This window comes from Vespula vulgaris, chromosome 1, assembly GCF_905475345.1.
Source record: "Vespula vulgaris chromosome 1, iyVesVulg1.1, whole genome shotgun sequence".
In the NCBI taxonomy this organism is placed as follows: Eukaryota; Metazoa; Arthropoda; class Insecta; order Hymenoptera; family Vespidae; genus Vespula; species Vespula vulgaris.
This window is the reverse complement of record NC_066586.1, coordinates 19,749,259-19,768,303: the sequence shown is the minus strand read 5'-3', so window position 1 is coordinate 19,768,303 and position 19,045 is coordinate 19,749,259. Positions and strand designations below refer to the sequence as shown.

The window sequence follows — 19,045 nt, the reverse complement described above, 5'->3', positions numbered from 1 at the left end:
TTGCGCTACATCTTGCTCGACGAGCGTAACGGCACGAAGGTAGCGGCCGAGGGTCTGTTGACTCTTTAGATCGTAAGGATAAAGATTCGAAGGTCGGACCTACGAAGTCGGACCAGGCGGAAAACGAGGTGCTTCTTCTTAATTGCCCCTTGGAATCTCGGACGTTTTATCGCGTCCACCAATTAGTCGATCGTTACGAAATTCGGTTCCACGCGAGTCGAGGATACTTCCTCGCGTGCTCGGAGAAGGCCCATCTTCCGCTCGCGTCGTTGCCTTTCGTGGTTTGTTATGGAAAACGAGCGTGTCGCGTGGGACGTTTCATTAATGACGACGTCTCGTTAAACGCGACCCGATACGAGATCCGCTCGAGGTTATCGCCTTTACGGCACCGAAAGGAGGTCCCTCCGTTATAACGCGAGATTCCGACATCATTTTCTCCTTAGGAAATACGACCTAAGGCGATAAGGCGAGAGATCGTCCTCGCCTCGCAACGATAACGTTTCGGCTGCGATTAAACGGCCCTCTTATTTCTTTTTCCTCTCTCTCTCTCTCTCTCCTCTTTAAATCGCAACATCTTTCTCTCGTGTTCTCACCGTTCGACGGGAAAAAGCGCGCGTCGACGTCCGAAGGAGCGAATTACTCGACCGAGAAAAGACTCGGTTGGAAAGGTACGCGCGATACTTTAAAGGTGAAAGTTTGACGGGGACCGATATCGAGTCGTCCGCGTCGACAAACTTCCTAGCGCGTCTCTCTCGGTCGACTGCTAGGAATCCTCGAGGAAAAAGAAGAAATTTTACTTTACCGGATCTCTCGAGAGAAAATGAAAGGGAGAGAGAGAGAGAGAGAGAGAGAGAGGACGGGAGTTAGATTTTATCGAAAACTCGTGTGCCTACACTCCACAGTCTTCGACTCGCGAAAAAAGGAAGAGAAAGAGAGATAGAGAAATATCAGGGTGAGACAAGGAGGTTCGATATCGAATAAGTTTCTCGCACCCTTCTGCGAGCTACGGAATTTACGATTGTCCACGCGAAAGCGTAGGTAATCGACGATGATATCATCGTTATAAATAGGCACGCCTTCTGTCTCTCTTTCCCGTCTATATACCTATATTTCTCCGCTTATAGTTCGCAGCCGAGCGCACCTTACCCGTGCTCTTTCTTTTGCAGAAAGGCTAGATATAGCGCGCTCGCGCCGATACGCGCCACGCACACAGGCGCGCAGGTGCTCTCGTCAAAGGTACTACCTCGAGTAAGCGTATATGAGTAACTTGTCCTCGAGCACCGGCGTCCAGGATTTAGAGCGAACGGAACTCGTCTCTCCCCACCACTTTCTTCCTCTTCCTCGGACGCGCTAGCAAATCGAACTTTGAGCGTCCTCTGTATATACGCACCGCGTAAACAAACATTTATACGTATACGCATATACGCGTGCGCCCGTGTTTATATATTTGACTTAACAAAGATCGTCCGCTTAAAGAGACTCGGTCGATGAAATTAAAGGAATAATAGGAATAATAGGAGTGCCGGCGCGTCACTGGGGCACAAGCAACCTCTACGTACGTACGCGACGTAGTAGGTACACGAGTGTCGTAAGCGGTACGAGCGAATACGATCCGAGACACTCGCGGCAGGTAGGAGAGTCTCCGCCGGATCCCGAGATCGCAAAAAGTAATTGCAGAAAAAGGCGGTCGATAAACGCGACAAAATGACGTTCTAAAGACTGCGGACGGTGGTCCGCGGATTTAATGAGGAGGACTCGACTCGGCACCGGACTCGAGAGCGCGGACTCGGTGAATCGATATAGGTACGTAGTACGCAACGGAATTCGCTGCCGGATAAAAGCCCGCTCGTTCCGCTCTTCTCCTCCCGCTCGTTCGCCGCTCGCCGACGATCGCGGAAGAAACGTTGCGCGGAGGAGAGCGAGGAGCAACCTTTCTTTGCTTCTCCATATCGATTTCTTTTCTCTTCCTCTTTTCTCTCCCGACAATAGTCGACTTCGATCGTACACTCTATTGGATAACTATCGGATAAGTGAAAAGGTTCGCACGGTCGACGAAAAAAAAGGGAACAGAACGCTCGTACGCTCTCGAAGGGAGGAAGGAAGGATAATCCGGGTATCGGTATCCGGCGGCGGAAGCGGCAAATGAAATAGAAGAGGTGCACTTTACGCGGTGATAAAAAGGCCCCTCGGCCGTTTTTATTGGATAAAAAATGGTCGGATTCCGAATCGATGATCGAGAGCATCACTCTCGGGGGATCGGTGTTAGGGCGAATAACGAGCGGATGATTACAGTTGCCGTGAGCATAATGGGGCAAGGCCCGTGAACGTTAAAAGCGAGCGTGGGGTGGGACGGAGGGGAGGAAGATAGGCGGGCCCTCCTCCATCGATCATTATAGGCGCCTTTGCGCGAGCGCGTACAGCGAAGGTACGAGACCGCAAGGATGGTGGTGCATCGTCCGTTGACGAGAGCGTCACGACGATAAAACACGAACGGCTTGCATAATAAAAGCCTCCCTCTTGGATCGACCGATCGATCGATCGATCGATCGATCGATCGGAAACGTTCGTCGTCGTTCCGAGAGGACCGTTAGGCCTTTTCATCGCTTATTCCGGACGGAGGGACGAGACTTCCTCCTTCCCGACGCGCTGAACGTGGATACGGTCGATCGAGCTGCGAATGGAATAACGTACGCGTTACCGCTTTCGCTCATCTTTCCGATCCACGGACGCGACGACGGCAACGTGGACTGCCTTCGCAGCCTTGACCGTCGAACATCGAGGAATTCGACGTATATAAAGTAACGTTCTGTAACAAATAACGAAGATCCTCTCGTCCGAATCGAAAAAGGAACCGGGGGAAAAGGTAAGGCAAAAGCGTACTCACACTCCTTGTTGCGATCCATGGCATGCTGAAGGGGCGAGTCGTCGACCTCCGCCTTCGGCGGCGACTGATTGCCTTCGGCCATCTCTGCTCCCGATACTGGAACACCCGCCGTCTTCCTTCCTGCCACGTCCGCCGTCGTTTTATCCTGCTGCGGCGAAGCCTTCGTCGTGCTTTTCTTACCGTTCCCAGCGTCTCTGCGGGTCCAAAGGGATCGGACCGAAAGGAGCAAAGGGCCGAGTTTTGCGAATTAATCTTTCATACGTCGCTTTGGGGAAGAGACCGAAGAAAGGAGGGAAAGAAAGAAGGAAGGAAGGAAGGAAGGAAGGAAGGAAGGAAAGACGCCGCGCGTAGGAACGCCGGCAAAACAAAGTGTCGCCTCGATCTTGGATCCTTCCTTCTCGAGGAAGAGCCTTCGTGCTTTTTGTATCTCCCCGATCGACGAATGATGGATCAATCGACACTCGAAAAGTACCAATTTTATAACGCGAACTTGCCGATGGAGCGATACTTTCAAACGACGTAGTTACCTCCGCGTACGTACGTATTAGCTCGTTCAACCTCGTTGACGGATAGATCGGCCATTCGCGAGGAGAGGAGAGAGCCCGACGCTTATCGGCCGATCTTGCTAAAGTTCAAAGAAAATTACGCGCAGCTGGATCGTAGGAAAGCGAGCTGCAAACTTTCAAATCGAGTACGAGCTTTCGAGAGGAAGTCGGTCGTTGAGAACGCTTATGTTCCCGCGTCGAATCGAACGGCTCTTCGAGAAGGATCCAACGTACGTCGAGAAATCGTACGGCGGATCGAGAAAGAAGGAGCAAAAACAAGAGGCGAAAAGGAATAAGAAACGTACTCTCACCTTTCGTCCCTGTTGTCGCGCCTAGCGTCCTTCCTCTCTCGATCCTTCTCCTTGAAATTGTCAGCCCTTTTGGACTTTGCTTTCAATTTGGAATCGCCCTTGGCGACCTTGTGCTCGAGGACGCCGCTGGAGTCCGCCGCCACGTTGCTCCCGTTGCTCGACCGAGGGCCGGAAGTGCTGGTCGACGAGGACGTAGAGGCACGGCCGTTGGTATAGTCCTATGGGAGAAGAACTTTTTCTCGTTATGCTTTTGGCTTTTCAGCTTTGCGAAAAGAAAGGAAAGAAGACAAGAAAGAACAAGGGGGAGAAGAAGAAGAAAAAGGGCCACTTACCTTAAACCACTCCGGATAGATCGCGCTTATGGTATCCAAAAGGTCCTGATCGAGCTGTATCCTCCAAAACGGGGAGCCGCTGTCCAACCTGTGGCCAGACTCTGAAAACGGAGAAGGACGAACCGGTGAAAAATGAGATTAGACGAGCGAGTGAAAAAGCGGGGCGAAGGAAGGATTCTCGGAGAAAAGCGACAGGGCAGGCTCCTCGAAGGAAGATCTGAAAACGAGGATTGACCGGTAAGGACCTCGCGGATGGGAGTCATTCCCACCGCATAAGGGCTAATGGTCCCCCGTCGACCAATAGCCCGAAGGCGTATCAAAACCTCGCGGAATGCCGAGCAGGGAGTTCTTTCGCGCATTCCACGGGATTCCCTGCCTAATTTAAACGTTCGTTCCTACCGGTCGTGGTGGAGGGATCACCTCTGGACATAGCAGAAGCGAAAGAGACGAGGGGCTCCGTCCGAGCCCGGACGACCGCTAACGTTGCTACCCGTGGAGTAACAGGAGGATCCGGAGGAGGAGGGAGGGGAGACACGTCGTTACGACGACATTCTACGGGCGGCCGACACGCGTGCCCTGCCTTCGTGATCGAGAATCGAACGACGAGATCGACCCAAAAGGTAGAGAAAGAAGGAGGAAGATGCGGGCTCCCGCGGGACTTTCGGATAGCCGCGAGCTCGGAATCGCCAGAAAACGCGATGCGTTCGCGATAACTCTAACTCGTGCGAGTTCGAGTATCGACGAAAGTCTCGCTACTTTGTCTCCTCGAACTTCGCTTTACGAGCGGGCGGATCGCCTATCCGGATGATTCGCACGACTCGCGAGTCAAAGTTCGTCGCGAGGCCCGAAAGCGCGGCGATGCCTTCTCGGTCTTTGAAAAAGAGTGGGAGAGAGGGGTGCCTCGTCGAGCGACGTCTTCGAGAGCGAACGAATAGGAGGAAGGAGGCAGGGGAAGAAGGGAAGGATTTCACCTTAACCCAATAAATGATTAGTGGTTCCTCCGTGGCGTAGAAAGGAGAAACGGAATAAACGGTCCAATCAGTATGCAAGCGCCGGACAATCCGCTGTAAATCACGCCGTGAATCATTCGCTGACATAAATCTAGTCTGGTCGATCAATACGCGCCTAACCGGTCGGACACATTAGTTAAGCCTGGTACATCGTCGTTTACAGGACGCGCGCGCGTCGATCTCCTGGTTAGCACACAAAAACTCTCGGTGGACGCCAATGGCCTAATAGCGCCGATTCGAGAGTCCACGGAGAGAGAGGTCGATACATCACCCGACGATCCGCGGCCCGATCGTAGATCCGAGATATCGTCCGACTCTAGCAGGATTCTCTTCTTCCCCTTCATCCTACTTTCGCGTAATTATCTCGACTCGTACGAGCTCGCGTCTTCGTTTCGTCACACTCCGAGGACTCACGCTCTCTTATCGTCGATCGACGATCCTTTAACTCGGATCGTTAGCCGAATCGTTTTTTCTTGACATTTTCCAAAGATCCTCCTCGCTTCTTTTTCGACTCTTTTTCGGGTCAACGAATGGACGGAGAGGGGAGAGAGAGAGAGAGAAAGAGAGGAAGAAGGGTTGCATAAAAAGGTCCAGGGGCTACGAAAACAATAACAAATCTTTCCAGCCGGTTTTGCGGAGAAGGTGGGGCTAGGGCGATCCAAGCGGGAGAGGGAGAGAAGGAGAAAGAAAGGGGAGAGAGAAAGGGAGAGAAAGGGAGAAATAAGAGAGACAGGATCGTTCGACTCCCTCTCGAAGGACATATTCCGTGGAAGATACCGAATGCGAAATGCATTCCTCGGAAGCGGGCATGGCGCATCGACCGCCCGTCGAAATTCGGGCAAATAAATCTCGCGCTCTTCTCTCTCTCGAGCTGCACCTTTTTCTTCTCTCTCGCGATCTTCCGATCTTCGATTCGCTCGCACAGGCGTATCCCGAGGTTGGCGCTCGTGAAATTCAAGGAGGCGTACGAGGGGAAGAGGCGCGTGTACGCCCTTGCGTCTGGCCCAGAAGCGGTTCTCTGAGTCACTCTCTCTCGTCAGGCCCTCTCTTTCCCCGCTCTACCTCCTCTCGGCCAAGTTCTGCCTTGCCTTGCATCGCCTTGCATTGCCTTGCGCGCTCGGTAGCCGCGAAAAACTGCGCGCTGCACTTCGGGAATGTCGTTGGCATGTACTGGGTGTTCCCCTTTGCCGCCGTCTCCGCGACCGACAAGAACGGCGACGGCGAGCTTCGCCCTTCCTCCCTCCCGACCCTCCCTCGCGGCCCTTTTTTTAAGGACCCCTCGTTTTCGAGGAATCGCCGCCCGGACTCGGGATCTTCCTGCTGATCCGTCCCTCCTCTCTCTCTCTCTCTCTCTCTCTCTCTCCCTCCTCGAAACGCTCGATCGGCGAATTTTCGTCAAACGATTTCGACGTGCGCGCGCCGCGTACGCCGAGAAGCGATAATAGCTCTTTGTCGGTCCTTATATTCTCTTTCGATCTCTCGAATTTCATGAAATTTTATTTACCCGTCTAATCTCGAAGAGACTCGAATCTTTCGAGGCGCCAACGCGAGGATATATCGCCCACGCTACGATAAGATCGCTCGATCGCCGAAATGTCAAAAGTATCGTGGGATTATTTAGCATTTTTCGACGCGTCGGCGAACCTGCCAGATTACAGGGTACCGAAATCGATCGAGTTGGGATCGAAAGCTCTCGCTCTCTCGCTCTCTCGAAGAATAAACTATTCTCGACGACGACGAACGCGGGCGTAACCGACGCACGTCGCTCGCACCGTCCGTCATCGGTACTTATTAATATTCATCGAACGGCCGATCGGTCGATCAATAATTTCGCTCTTAAAGTCGAGTAAGAGATCTTCGCGTTTTCGTCGAATGCGAACAACACGGGCTACTTGTGAATCGTCCTACGCAATGCCTTTCCAGACGTATCAAACGTATCCCTTTTTCGATTATTAATCGAGCGCGAGCTAGCGTGTTTCTCGCGAAAGGGTACGAACCGCGTCGAGAAAATGTTGGAGGATCCGGCTAAGAGGAGGAGGTGTTCTCACAATAGCCGTGCTTTGCCGCTCATTAGAGGCTGGGTCAGAGGTCAGGGGATACCGGTGCTTTGTGTTTTGGCCCGTATGTACGTACGTACAATGTCCACGCACGAGCCTCGCTGTTTCTTACCGTTTCTCCCTGCGCTGCTACACGGTACCGCGAGCTCGTCCTCTTTGTCCGAAAGTCAATAGCGTTAATGAATGAACCCTGCGTGATATATAATGCCCGTCCGACTTTTTCTCTCTCTCCCTCTCTCTTTCTTATGTTTTTAATCGATCCTTTTCTGCCAATAAAACACCCTACGCGCTTCGACGTTGCATCGTGAAAAATGACTTTCTTAATGAAACATCACGGGCTCGTCCCACGGTCGATTCGTTACACCGCGATACGATTCCATGTAATTATTCAAATTTCTTTCGACGAAGTCGTGATTTCGTTTCTACGATTACCCTCGATGATGTCACTTATCGAACGACGATCCGAAGACGTTCCGAGAAAGATCGGAGGATTATCCGACCTACCATTCGATTATCGTCGATTCATTTTCGAAGGATACGGAATGAGATTTTTTACCGTGCCGAGGGTGGAGATCGTAAAGCAGTGCGTTCCTTTGTTCTTGTTCGTTCTATACCCGTTTAAGCGGGAAAGTACGATTATAAATCGCGCGAGCTCCGTAGGCTCGTGCGGTGCAGACCGATACGCGCGAAACGAGCACGGACGATCACGAGCGCGCGTTCTCTCGCTGACGGTACGGGGTTCCACTTAACCCGTAACCCCTAGCTTCGTATATCTTGTCGACAATGCGTACCGATGAATTCAATACTTCTTCCCGCCACACCCTCGGAACTTCCTCGATAAAGTTGGCCCTGAGAAACACGCCGTTGTTGCGTCGGTAGTACTCGCCGACTCGTTTCTCCTCTTTACGAGTATATACCAACACGCTGGAACTTTAAATATTTGTAGAAAGCGAGAACGTCGATAGCTTCCGTCGTCGGAGTAGGTTTCGCGAGTTCGCTTCGCACGAGTCGATTCGTTTTCTAGATTCTCCGCATTCGATGAATTTTCCAATCGTGGATTCGATTGATCCGTAAACGTCGACGAACTAATAACGAGAAATTATAACGAAAAGACGAAAGACGAGATTCCCTATGAAATAATACGTATTACAGCTACTACTCGTTGAGCGGCAATGATACGTCGAGGACGAGGAGGAGGACGACGACGACGACGACGACGACGACGACGACGACGACGACGACGACGACGACGACGACGACGACGACGACGACGACGACGACGACGACGACGACGACGACGACGACCACGTCGTAACGAACGGTGAAAGTCTCGAGCGTTCGGTCCAGGATGATTGATGTCGCGGACGCCGCTCGATCCGACGGCGGAACAAACTTCCCTTCACTTCGATGTTCATTCGAATTCCGTGTTTATAGAAGCCGTATTAACGATTCGATCGCGGGAACGACTATTTGTTGACTGCTTACAGCCTGACCGTTGATTCCAATTGAATTTTATTCGAACGACCAAGGATTCCAACTCAATCCCGATCGCTCGAAAGCTTCTAAACGATCTTTAATCAATTTCATCGTTCGCTCGGTAACGAGTACTTATCGAGTTACGATATAGACGATCCTAGGTGCTACGGTAGTTATCGAGATAGAAATCGTAGAAACAGAGTTTGGTTATCGAAGCAAAGATACGTATTTAATAGTTTGATCTGTTAATCGGATTGTCACGGTCCATATGTTAACGATAAGAGGGCAATTATAAAGTGGTATAAGTCGCGGTGGTTGAGTGTCTTGCACTTGGCGGCGGTTTATAGTTGGGAATGACATCATCGACGATCTTCGACATACACCTAGCGCGTAATCGGTGGGCGAAGGCGTATCAGCTGTGTCGTATCTTATTTCCGTCTTATTCCCTTGTACTACCGCGTGCTCTCTCGAGCGTTCGAAAGATCACGACAGAGAGAGAGAGAGAGAGAGAGAGAGAGAGAGAGAGAGATCGCTCGCGGAGGAAAGAGGACGAGAGGGAAGTGCGTTGGCGTTGGCCTAGAGAGGGAGACAGAGAGAGGCGCGCGCGCGCCGCGTGTGTGGGTCGCGTGTCGGTAATGTTAAGTTAGACCTACCTGGGCACATAACTAGCCAACCGTGCGACGACAAACACAGGCTCGCTCGCTCGCTTGCGATTCGCTACCGTCGCGCGCCTCGTTCCAGAACTTTCCTCTCGAATATTCGGTACACCGACGCAAAGCGCGTTCTCAAAAGGATTTCACGTGGGACGAGAATAACGAAGGACGAACCGAGTAGCTCTCCTTCTCTTTCTCTCTCGCTCTCTCTCGATTTCTCTAATTAATTTACAGACAAAGCTTACGAGTTCTCCCGAGTTCCTCCCTTCGCGACGAGCGAGCCGAGCCGGTAGCACTTACGACGCCTCTTCCTATTCTCTCGATTTTCTTCCTCTATTTTCGATTACACGTTGCGAATGATAAATGGGCAGAATGCCTGTTCGAAGCAGTAAAAGTCGGCTGGTATGGTATGCAGAGAGCCCGGAGTATTCCGCTGGCAATTTGCTAGTGGCTTCGGTTTCTCGTCCTTCTCATCGAACTTCCGAAACGCCGTTAATATTCGCGATTATTATCTCGCGTAACAGCGCTACGATCGGAGAGAGTATTATTTCTTTCTTTTTCCGCGCACTCCGGCACCCTCCTTCTCGAAGATAATCGTGCCTGAACTCTTACGCTTTTCTCCAATTTTTCGATGCGATCCGAGTTAGTCCCTCGCTGTAATGGATTTTTTCCGAGACACCCGTTACCGGCGCGCGTGTCGGGCCATCGCACGACGGACTCTACGGGGGTGGCGCGCGTATGCTGTTGACCCGTCGAGGACCGGTTCGGGTCATTCCTTTTTTTCCCCCTTCATCGAGGCCTCTTTTCTCTCCACCTCTTACTCCTCTTCTCTCTACGAGATATAGCCAGGTGTGACGTCACGCGTGGAGGCGTGATAGCTCGTACACGCGTGCGTGCTTGCGTGGGTCGACGCGTGTTCCAGGTGTGTACCTGCGAGCCTCATCAGCCTCTCTTCTCGGATTGCGCGAAATATCGTGAACCAACTCGCAAGAGAATAAACTCTCTCTCTCTATCTCTTTGTCGAGATGAAACTACGAAAGAAGGGTCTATATTTTCGACCGTATGCCTCGAGACGAGTTACGCGACCGCCTTGTTTTTCGGAATGAAACCAATTAAATGTGATAAAATAAAAAGGGGGAGCCGTTAATCCGTTAAACCTCGTGGGACGTGGAGGAGGAAGAAGAAGAAGCCGAGGAAGAAGAAGAAGAAGAAGAAGAAGAAGAAAAAGACGAAACAATCGATGTGGCATCTCGATGATGGAAATAAATTGCTAATTTTATACGTCTACGGTCTCCGCGGTCTCGTTTATCCTCGTGGATCGTCGAGGATAAAGAAACGACTAATTAATAATTCCGTCGTATTCCTCGGATTCGTTGTAAAATCGCGCGGAGACTTTTTTCCACGACGCCTCGTTTCCACGAAGCTCTGACTCTTCGGATATTTATTGAGAGAAAGAGAGAGAGAGAGAAAGAGATCGCGATGTGTTCCCTCGGTATCTTTTCTATCGACGATAGAAGAAATGTAGGAATGCACGCGCGGTACGATGATCTCTTTTCTCGGAAGCTGCAAAGGGCTAATGAGAGCGCAGCGCGAAACGCGCAAGAATCTCTTTCTCTCTCTCTCCCTCTCTCTCTCTCTCTCGAGTCGTCCGCCAACGGAGCGATCCTCCGAAATAAGAAAGCTGATAAAGATCTCGATGATCTCGGAGGATTATTATCAAGACGTCATTTTAATCGCGAACGATCGCCACTTTCACGTTATTTTTATCTCGTCGGTGACGATTGCGAAAGAGTGGACCGGTACGAGGAAGAGGTCCTTGATACGTTCGAAGGAGCTCGAAGATGCGATCGCGTCGTAACTAACAGTCGTGTTAATTACCTCGTAACTTACACCCACGAAACCGCGAAGATTTTAACCAAACTCAACGGGTGGTTCTTCGATTAAACCGTCGTACACAATCGCGTAGGTATTTTTAAATATCCCGGAGGGGAGAACCGAGTTCTCGAATTTTTAACAATTTTAAAGAACGAAGAAAGGAAGCTCTCCAACGAAAGAGCGGAAAGCAACGTAGTACGTATACGCGATCTCTTTAAAGGGAACTCGATGCCGTCGAACTTTGAGGAGACCGACTCGCGTTACGTTTTCCATCTCGGCTTTGTTGAAGAACGATGGATGGTAGTCCGGTAGGAGAGAGGGGATAGATTTTCGAAGAGGAGGAGAAGGAAGAAGACGGACGTCTCAATCGAGTCGCGGAACGTTCACGGTGGTCGACAATGCCGGGGCAATCGCGTATATATCCCTCATGAGTCGGTGTTCACGCCTGCTAATCACCCGGAGTTCAGAGCTCGTACAAGGGTGATTAATGAATCAAGACCGTCCCGGGTACCGCGGGACAAAGTTACGAGCGAACCTACCGCAGCCCTATATCAATCCTGATTTCCTGAGGCTGGCCTCACAAAGGAGCCCTTCTTCTTCTTCTTCTTCCTCCTCCTCCTCCTCCTCCTCCTCCTCTCCACCTCCTTTTCCTTCTCCTTCACCCCCTTCTCTCGCTCCATCACGGATTCCCCTAGTACAATACAAGGAGGAACGTTCAAGCACGCATCAAGCAATTCGTTTCCTCGATCGAGAACCAAATTATATTCGCGATACGTGCGAAAATACAAGGCCGTATCGTGTTTATCTTTTTTCAAGTAATCTTAGTACTACGAGCGTCTTTAAAAGTACAATAGATTACGAGGAATAAATAGAAACAATGTCAAGGTGAAATCGGTTCGTGGAATTCCGAAGATTTTACGAGGGGTAAATAGGAACGACGTCAAGGTGAGATCGGTTCGTGGAATTTCCAAGATTTATCCTGTTGTTTTCGTAGAGCGGGACACGGACGAGGAAAACAACGGAGAAACGTATCTCGCGCTATCGGTAGTCGAGTTCGTTCTCTCCTATTCTCTCTCACTACCTCGGAGTTTCTTCGCACTCGTACACGGCGGCGTTTCGAGAGAGAAGAAGATCGAGCGCCGGCCGTTTCTCCGATTCGCTTAAACGCGACGAACGTGGCGAGGGCCTAATTTACAGCTTTTATCCGGCGAGGCACGCGTCTCGACGACCTCCGAACGCGCGCTCTTACGATCTCCCGAGCACCCGCATAATGCGTCGACCTCCTAGCCCCCTCCTTACGTCTTTTTCGAGGTAATTACTCGAACGTTATCGCGATACGGTGAATAACGAGGGGCTTTAATTCTTTTCCCTTATCCGGAGCCCTCTCTTTTTATTTTCTGCCGAAAAACGAATAGAGGAAAAGAAGGGAGCTAATTATGCGCCGTACGAAGGAAGATTTATCGCGCGAGCATGTTTTCCACGTTGCGTGCGGTTCACCTACGTCTACCCCTCTCGCCTTCTTTTTAGCCCTCCTTCTCGACGAGGCTCCCACCTCCCTCGGTACGCGTGGGCGTTCCCTGACGACTCAATATTACAACCGCAAAAACACACAAGCTCGTGTATGGGAACGCGATAAGACGACGGCGGTGGCTGCAGCAACCGTGACTCGTAGCGTCGAGGAAGACGAGGAAGGAAGGAGGGGAGGGGAGCGGGAGCGGGAGGAGGAGGAGGAAGAGGGCAACGCGAAGGCGAGGCTGCGTAAGCAAAGGGAGAAAAGAAGGGCGCGAGGAGAGGAAAGAAGGAGAGAGGACGACGAGCCTGCGGAGGCTTTAGTGGGTACCTTAACCTCGGCAAAGTTACGAGGCGGTAAACTCTCGACGTCGAGATTCAGGAATACCGAGGCGAGCCGACAGGATAAACAATCTCTCCCACGCCGCGATCGCCGATCGATGCTAATGAAGGGTCTTCTCGAGATAGACGGGGAGAGAGAGAGGGAGAGAGAGGGAGAGAAGATTCTACCGTCGAGATTTTCGCCATTTTCTACCGTCCGAAGCGAAGGAACGATTATTACGAATATATCTTTGCATTGTATCTTCGAATCATAAAAGAATCGTACGCTCGCGCAAAGAATTGGCTTCCTTTCTTTTTCGACGTTTACGCTCTCTATTGTTCCACGTTTTCGTAGACAAAGTGCAAAGCCGTACAAAGCCGAAGAAAAATAATCGGCTTGAAAAGGAGAGAAGGAGAAAAATGACTTCGACCCGCTGGTGATCTCTCGGTGGTTACGCGACTGGAAATAAATCGCTTCGCGGCAAGGTAGAAAGGTCTGCGAAACGGTGCCGCTGAATGCCCCAAGATGAATATAAAATTACTAATGACATCGATAGCGATGATGCATTCGTTGATGTTGTTGCTTTCGCAGAACTCGCGGGAACTTATCGAACGATCGGCCCTCCTCCTGAACCTTTCTAAATGCGTTTCTAACGATAACTCTCGAGCTCGAGGAAATTTGATAAATCAATCACGGAATGCTCCGCTGATTGCGAGAGAGAAAAGCTCCTGGAGACCCGGACAAAGGGAGATCGTGTTGAATTTAAACGTTCTGGTCTAGATGATACATTGAAGGAGATATCTCTGATAAAGGCGCGAAGTATCCGTTAGACGTTTACTCGCGATAGCCTAGTTAGATATCGTTCGATCTAAAAAGAGAAACTAGAGAGAGAGAGAGAGAGAGAGAGAGAAGCTAAAGAAACATACGCGCGAGCATCGCCGTGTTTACTCTCGGACGTCTGTTAGGGTCCGATTGAGCTGTCACGTAGTAGATTACATTTGTCATAAGCCATAAGTGTCTTTCGACTTTTAATCTTCGATCACCTGCGTTCGAAGAGGGAGAGAGAGAAAGAAACAAAGAGAAACTATATCGCGTTCTACGTTCTAGCTCTCCGGTAGTGGTTCGATCGTCCAAACGGAGTTCGATTAAGTCGAGATTCTTTTCACGCTCAAAGATCGAATTTCGGGGAGTACAAACCCGATGTACGTGCGTGCGTGTCGACGCATCGAGGAGAGTCGAAAGAAAATTCCTTGGTTAAACGGTGACAAGACGGCCCGTATCTATTCTTAAAATCGATTTTCCGAGAGAGGACGAGGGCAAAGTTCGAACGGCGTCCATCGTAGATCTCGATCGTCGGACCACGCCGATCGTCATCGTGAATTGGCAGGACGCCTCGCCGGCGTGTCTTAATCATCGTCTTCGTCCCGTCGGCGCCTCGCGCGGCCCTATTGTTCGCGCTTCCGTCAACTGCTGCTAATTGCGAAGTATAATTAATGATCGCGCGTCACGAACTCGATCTCCCATCTCTCTTCGAGCAAAGTGACTCCAATGAATAATCGATTTCAGTGAGAATGAAATAAGTAATTAAGTCGAACGAACCTCTTTTTCGTCCGAACCAATAGGCAGGAAATTCGAAAAGTCGGCCGGCACGACGTACATCTACCTTTCCATCCTTTGTTCCGCTCGCACCGAGGTTTCCACCGACGACAACGACGGACATCGGATCGAGCGACGCTCGTATAAATCCGCGAAAACGCTCGTCGCCCACGATCGCTTCTAGAGATTACGATAGATCGACCAATGGAGGATCTTTGATCGATCTTCGGCCATCTTGCTGGCATCGCCATTGCCGTCCTCGTCACGAAATATCTAGAAAACGACGAAAGAGAAGGAAGGATCGATGGGCGTTCCGTTTCCCATCGACGCAAGCCCCGTTTTTCGCGATCCTTCCTTCCTTCCGCCTACGAAACTTATGATCTCGATCGTGATTCGCGATCGACGAGAGCAACGCGACTCGCAGTCCCTCCTCGAATACTTTCGATTAGAACCTTGATCATAGAAACTTTTCCATCTTCTCCGCGTGGTCCGCGAGCCTCCCTTATTTTCCTTCCATTCGTTCAAAAGCAAAATGATACAGAGAAGGAAAGGATACCGATCATTTCCGCGAGTAGTACGTTTTCAATCTCCTTTCCTCGCGGACTTTCTATATCTCGATGAAGACTTAAAAAGGAGATCGAAGCAATTCTAAGTTTCAGGATAAACGAAATCTAGAAGCAAGAGGAGGTAAACGAAAGAGAATAGAGAGAACGAAGGCGAAGGAGAAGACGATAAAAAAAGATAAAAACGAGTCTCGTTAGCGGCTCGTTAGCACGACGATAATTCTCTCGAGACAGAGTCGCGACGCTACAAAAGGAGCAGCCTCCGGATAAGAAAATGGATAAACGCCGTAGCAAGCGCCGATTTATTTCGAGCTCGTACTTTTGAAACAATGCTCGATCTGGTTAACACGGGTAGGCTCGAGGATTTGTTAAACTTCGAGAATTTCAAAGTTGAATGAGTCGAGATGGAGAGTCAAAGAGAGAGAGAGAGATATGTATATATATATAGAGAGAGAGGGGGGGAGAGCGCGAATGAGAGAAGAGAAAATATCGTTTTCACGGCTGGAGCCGTCGAGAGGTGGCAAATTACGTCGGACGATTTCACGGCGGCGATCTCTTAAATGTCGGTCGTCGGCTGACAGCCTAACGATCACGTGGCCGAATTGATGACTACCGTTACCTTAATCACAGATCGGCGATCCTGGCTAACAAGTTAAGGATCCGAGCACGTATAGTTACGCACCACGATACCCGAACCATCGATCAGATCAGCTTCCTCGCCGTTCATTCTTTTTCAAGCTTCTGAACACTTTGGAATTGAAGCTTTGGATTTTGATCGAGCGTTCGAAGCTTCTGCGAGAGACGTCGAGACTCCTTCAAAGAATGCTTAAGGGTATACTTTTCTTTGTCCGATCTGAAGAATAGATATTTTCTTTTCTCTTCTTTTTTCCTTTTTTTTCAGAATACTTTATACTAGAAAGTAAATTCTTCTAGAAAGTACATTTGAAAATTCACTTTGGAACGTAGGTAATGCAAGTAGTCGTAACGTGCGTCGTCCATATAATCGCGTATTACGCTTTCTCGATCGCGTTTGTCCGACGTGATCGGCGCAAACGAGGAGATGTTCCTGTCGACTCGAAAGGCTTATCTCCGATCTGCCGAGCGAGCATACCTACCATCCTTCCGTCTCCTTTCTTCTCTCTCGCCGGCTGGGAAGAAGTTTTCGATCGCAAACAGGTTCATACGCGGTAACTCACCGACCGGATATCTCCCAAGTATAAAGAAGATACTTTCGCTACCGATATACTCGCGCTTTAATGCTTCTCGCCTTGTCCACCAAAGGTATGGGGCAAAGAGTGGAGGAAACAACGAAAAAAGAAAAAAAAGGAAAGAGAGAAAAAAAGAAAGAATTTTATTCCTCGATCGACGAGGTAAAACCTTTTAGGCAAACGGAGTCCGAAGTATCGGACGATTTCTCCTCGCTCGAGGTACTAGGACTCGGGGTTGCGTAACGAGGAGGACAACGAGCAGGACGACGACGCGCCAACGTCCGAGCACGAAAACGTTGACGCGCGGAGATTCGTCCGTCGAATGCCGGTCAAACGTATCGCTCGGAGACGAACGAGTGCTATCGATCGTATCGCACCCTCGTTCTCTACTCCAAGCGAAGCTCTCGTCGAAAGCATCGAGATTCCTGTCTTCCATACTCGCCGGCCCACACCGAACCCTACCGTCTTTTCTTATCCACGTCCGAGGTATAACTCGTCGAGATATCACGAGCTTTCGATTTTCCCACGCACCTTTTCTCCCTTTGCTTCTCTAATTTTACGTCTCCGTGCGAAAAGACAGAGCGTAGATAAAAAGATAAGCGTAAATAAGCGTAAATAAAAAAGAGATTATTTGTCGCCACGACAAATAATCGATATTCGTGGGATCGATAAACGAGAAAGGGAAGACTCGAAGCGAGCGTCTTTCTTCGGAAATATTTTTTTTTGCCTTCTCGCTAGAGCGGACTCCGAATGCCGAGAGGGGCCACCGCGAAAGCTCTGGAACGCGAGAGAAAACTATCCGTTCGAGGGCAGGGAATATGAAGTCATGGATTATTCCGTCGGTCGGCTACTTTTTCGTCCCATCGATCCGATCCCTCTTTCGCTGCGCGCGCGCGCGCGTCTGTGTGTGCGAAACAGATAGAGAGGGAGAGGGAGAGAGAGAGAGGAAACGTGATCGAAGGTTTCGTCGGACTACTGAGGCAGGAACCACCGATATTAACCCATTAACGTTTATAAATCGTCGCCGATCGGGGCGTGAGCGGCGTGCAGAGCGCGTTTCGCGTCTTGCATTTCCAATGCCAAATATCACGTGGTTCGGAAAAAAAGAGAGAGGAGAGACAGAAGAAGGTCGAGGAGGGAAAGAGAGAGAGAGAGAGAGACCGTGTCACGTATGACTCGAACGCTGCGGAAATGCCTGCTCGTGACACGTCGAATCACGTGCCACGATACCGTGCCTCGGGACGATGACGATTATTTCCCTTTCGCCTTCTTATTATACTTAGGCGCGACGCCTCCGATAGATTTTTCAAATTACAAGCTACCGCGCGACGACGAAAAATCGCGCACTCGATTACTGTTATTTGCGAGCGATGCACCTGTCCGCGTGTCTGTGCAGGATCGCCTGGCTCTCGTGCTTCGGGATTTTCCTTCTCTCCGTCGAAGAGCGCGTCGAAGACGCTCGAAGAAAGACGAATTTCTTCCGTGGCAGCGTCGCTCGAAAGTGCCAAAGAAATCGATTGATTCTTCGGGGTATATGCGTGTACACGTATATGCACGTACCAGAAACAATTATCGCTAATGTGTGTATATATAAAATTGGCGATCAGTCGCGGTAATTGATGCGTTGCACGATAATATACACCCAACCTTTTCGGACGAAATGAATTATCACTGACAATTATTACCGAGCGAAATATACGATGGAAAGGGTCAGCCGGGTGAGCCTCGTGACAGCCGACGATTATTTCTAATGCGAGAGAGTTTCTCTCTCTCTCTCTCTCTCTCTCTCTCCTCCTCTCTCTTTCTAAGCACCGTCACAGGCTAAAGGAAGATGCGGCGGGAAGGGAGAAGGAACGTAATCATCGTTCTACTAGACGAGTTTCCGATCGGGAAACGTTCGCCGAAAGGCGTACCACCGCGAATTCCTCCGAATCGAGAAAAAGATTCGCTTCGATAATAATGGACGTGAGATTCGAGACTAGCCGACAGAGAAGGCTTGCCGAACGCGCGACAACGGAGACGCGTGATTAATTATTACGAGCATCCGCCTAGATTAATTAGTGGATTCGACGAACGACAGGGAGTCGATCGCCAAGTCCGGACACACTTCTCGGTTATACGGATGCGAGAGGAGACGTTATTAATCGTTCGCGGACAGGTACTAATCGCGTTTTCGTTCGCTCTGAAAACGATCCCTGTCTAGACTCGCTTAGAGTTTCGCCGATCTATGCGTACGGCTGAGGAGTATGGACGGAAAGCTATTTCTCGTCGGGAGACAACGGGAGACATCGTTGTTCGCGAACCAAGCCTGTACCAGCTACTACGAGACAAAAAAAAGAAGGAAAAGAATAAAGAGAGAAATTGGCAAAATCGAGAGAGAACTCGTAGAAACGATCGTACGTTTTCGAGGGGCGTTCTCGATAACGCCAACGAACGAAATTACCAAGTAACGAACGAGTACGAAATGCGTACGTAATCGTCGAAAGGCGACGCTTTCGCGCGTATATACTCGTATATCTCTCGTTCTCTGATGTTACCGATCTTCTTCTCCTCCTATAACGAGTAAAGGCCGTGCCGCTTGTAACGCCGCTCTTAAAGATAATGAGCGTTGTGATTGATCGTAAAGGTAATTACCATCGAAGCTCGGACCGGCTCGCGCTCTCCAAGTGCTTCCATTCGAAGGCCACGACGGAAGGGAAAAGGA

The 19,045-nt window shown here is 50.2% G+C and overlaps 1 protein-coding gene across 8 annotated transcripts in view; it reads right to left on the bottom strand.

The window, feature by feature from the left end:
• The window catches only part of LOC127068129 (myocardin-related transcription factor A), a 182,446-nt gene that overhangs the window by 45,449 nt on the left and 117,952 nt on the right, over positions 1–19,045 (bottom strand). For 4 of the 8 annotated variants that reach the window (XM_051004716.1, XM_051004627.1, XM_051004443.1 and 1 more), the window contains 3 exons: positions 4,073–4,173; positions 3,741–3,972; positions 2,885–3,078 (listed from right to left, as the gene is read on the bottom strand). In XM_051004716.1, the coding sequence (XP_050860673.1) occupies positions 2,885–2,966 (82 nt within the window). In that variant the 5' untranslated portion in view covers positions 2,967–3,078; positions 3,741–3,972; positions 4,073–4,173. Of the gene's footprint in view, positions 1–2,884; positions 3,079–3,740; positions 3,973–4,072; positions 4,174–14,573; positions 15,857–19,045 lie in introns of those variants that run through there. The other 4 variants (XM_051004083.1, XM_051004180.1, XM_051004000.1 and 1 more) reach the window with 2 other exon arrangements.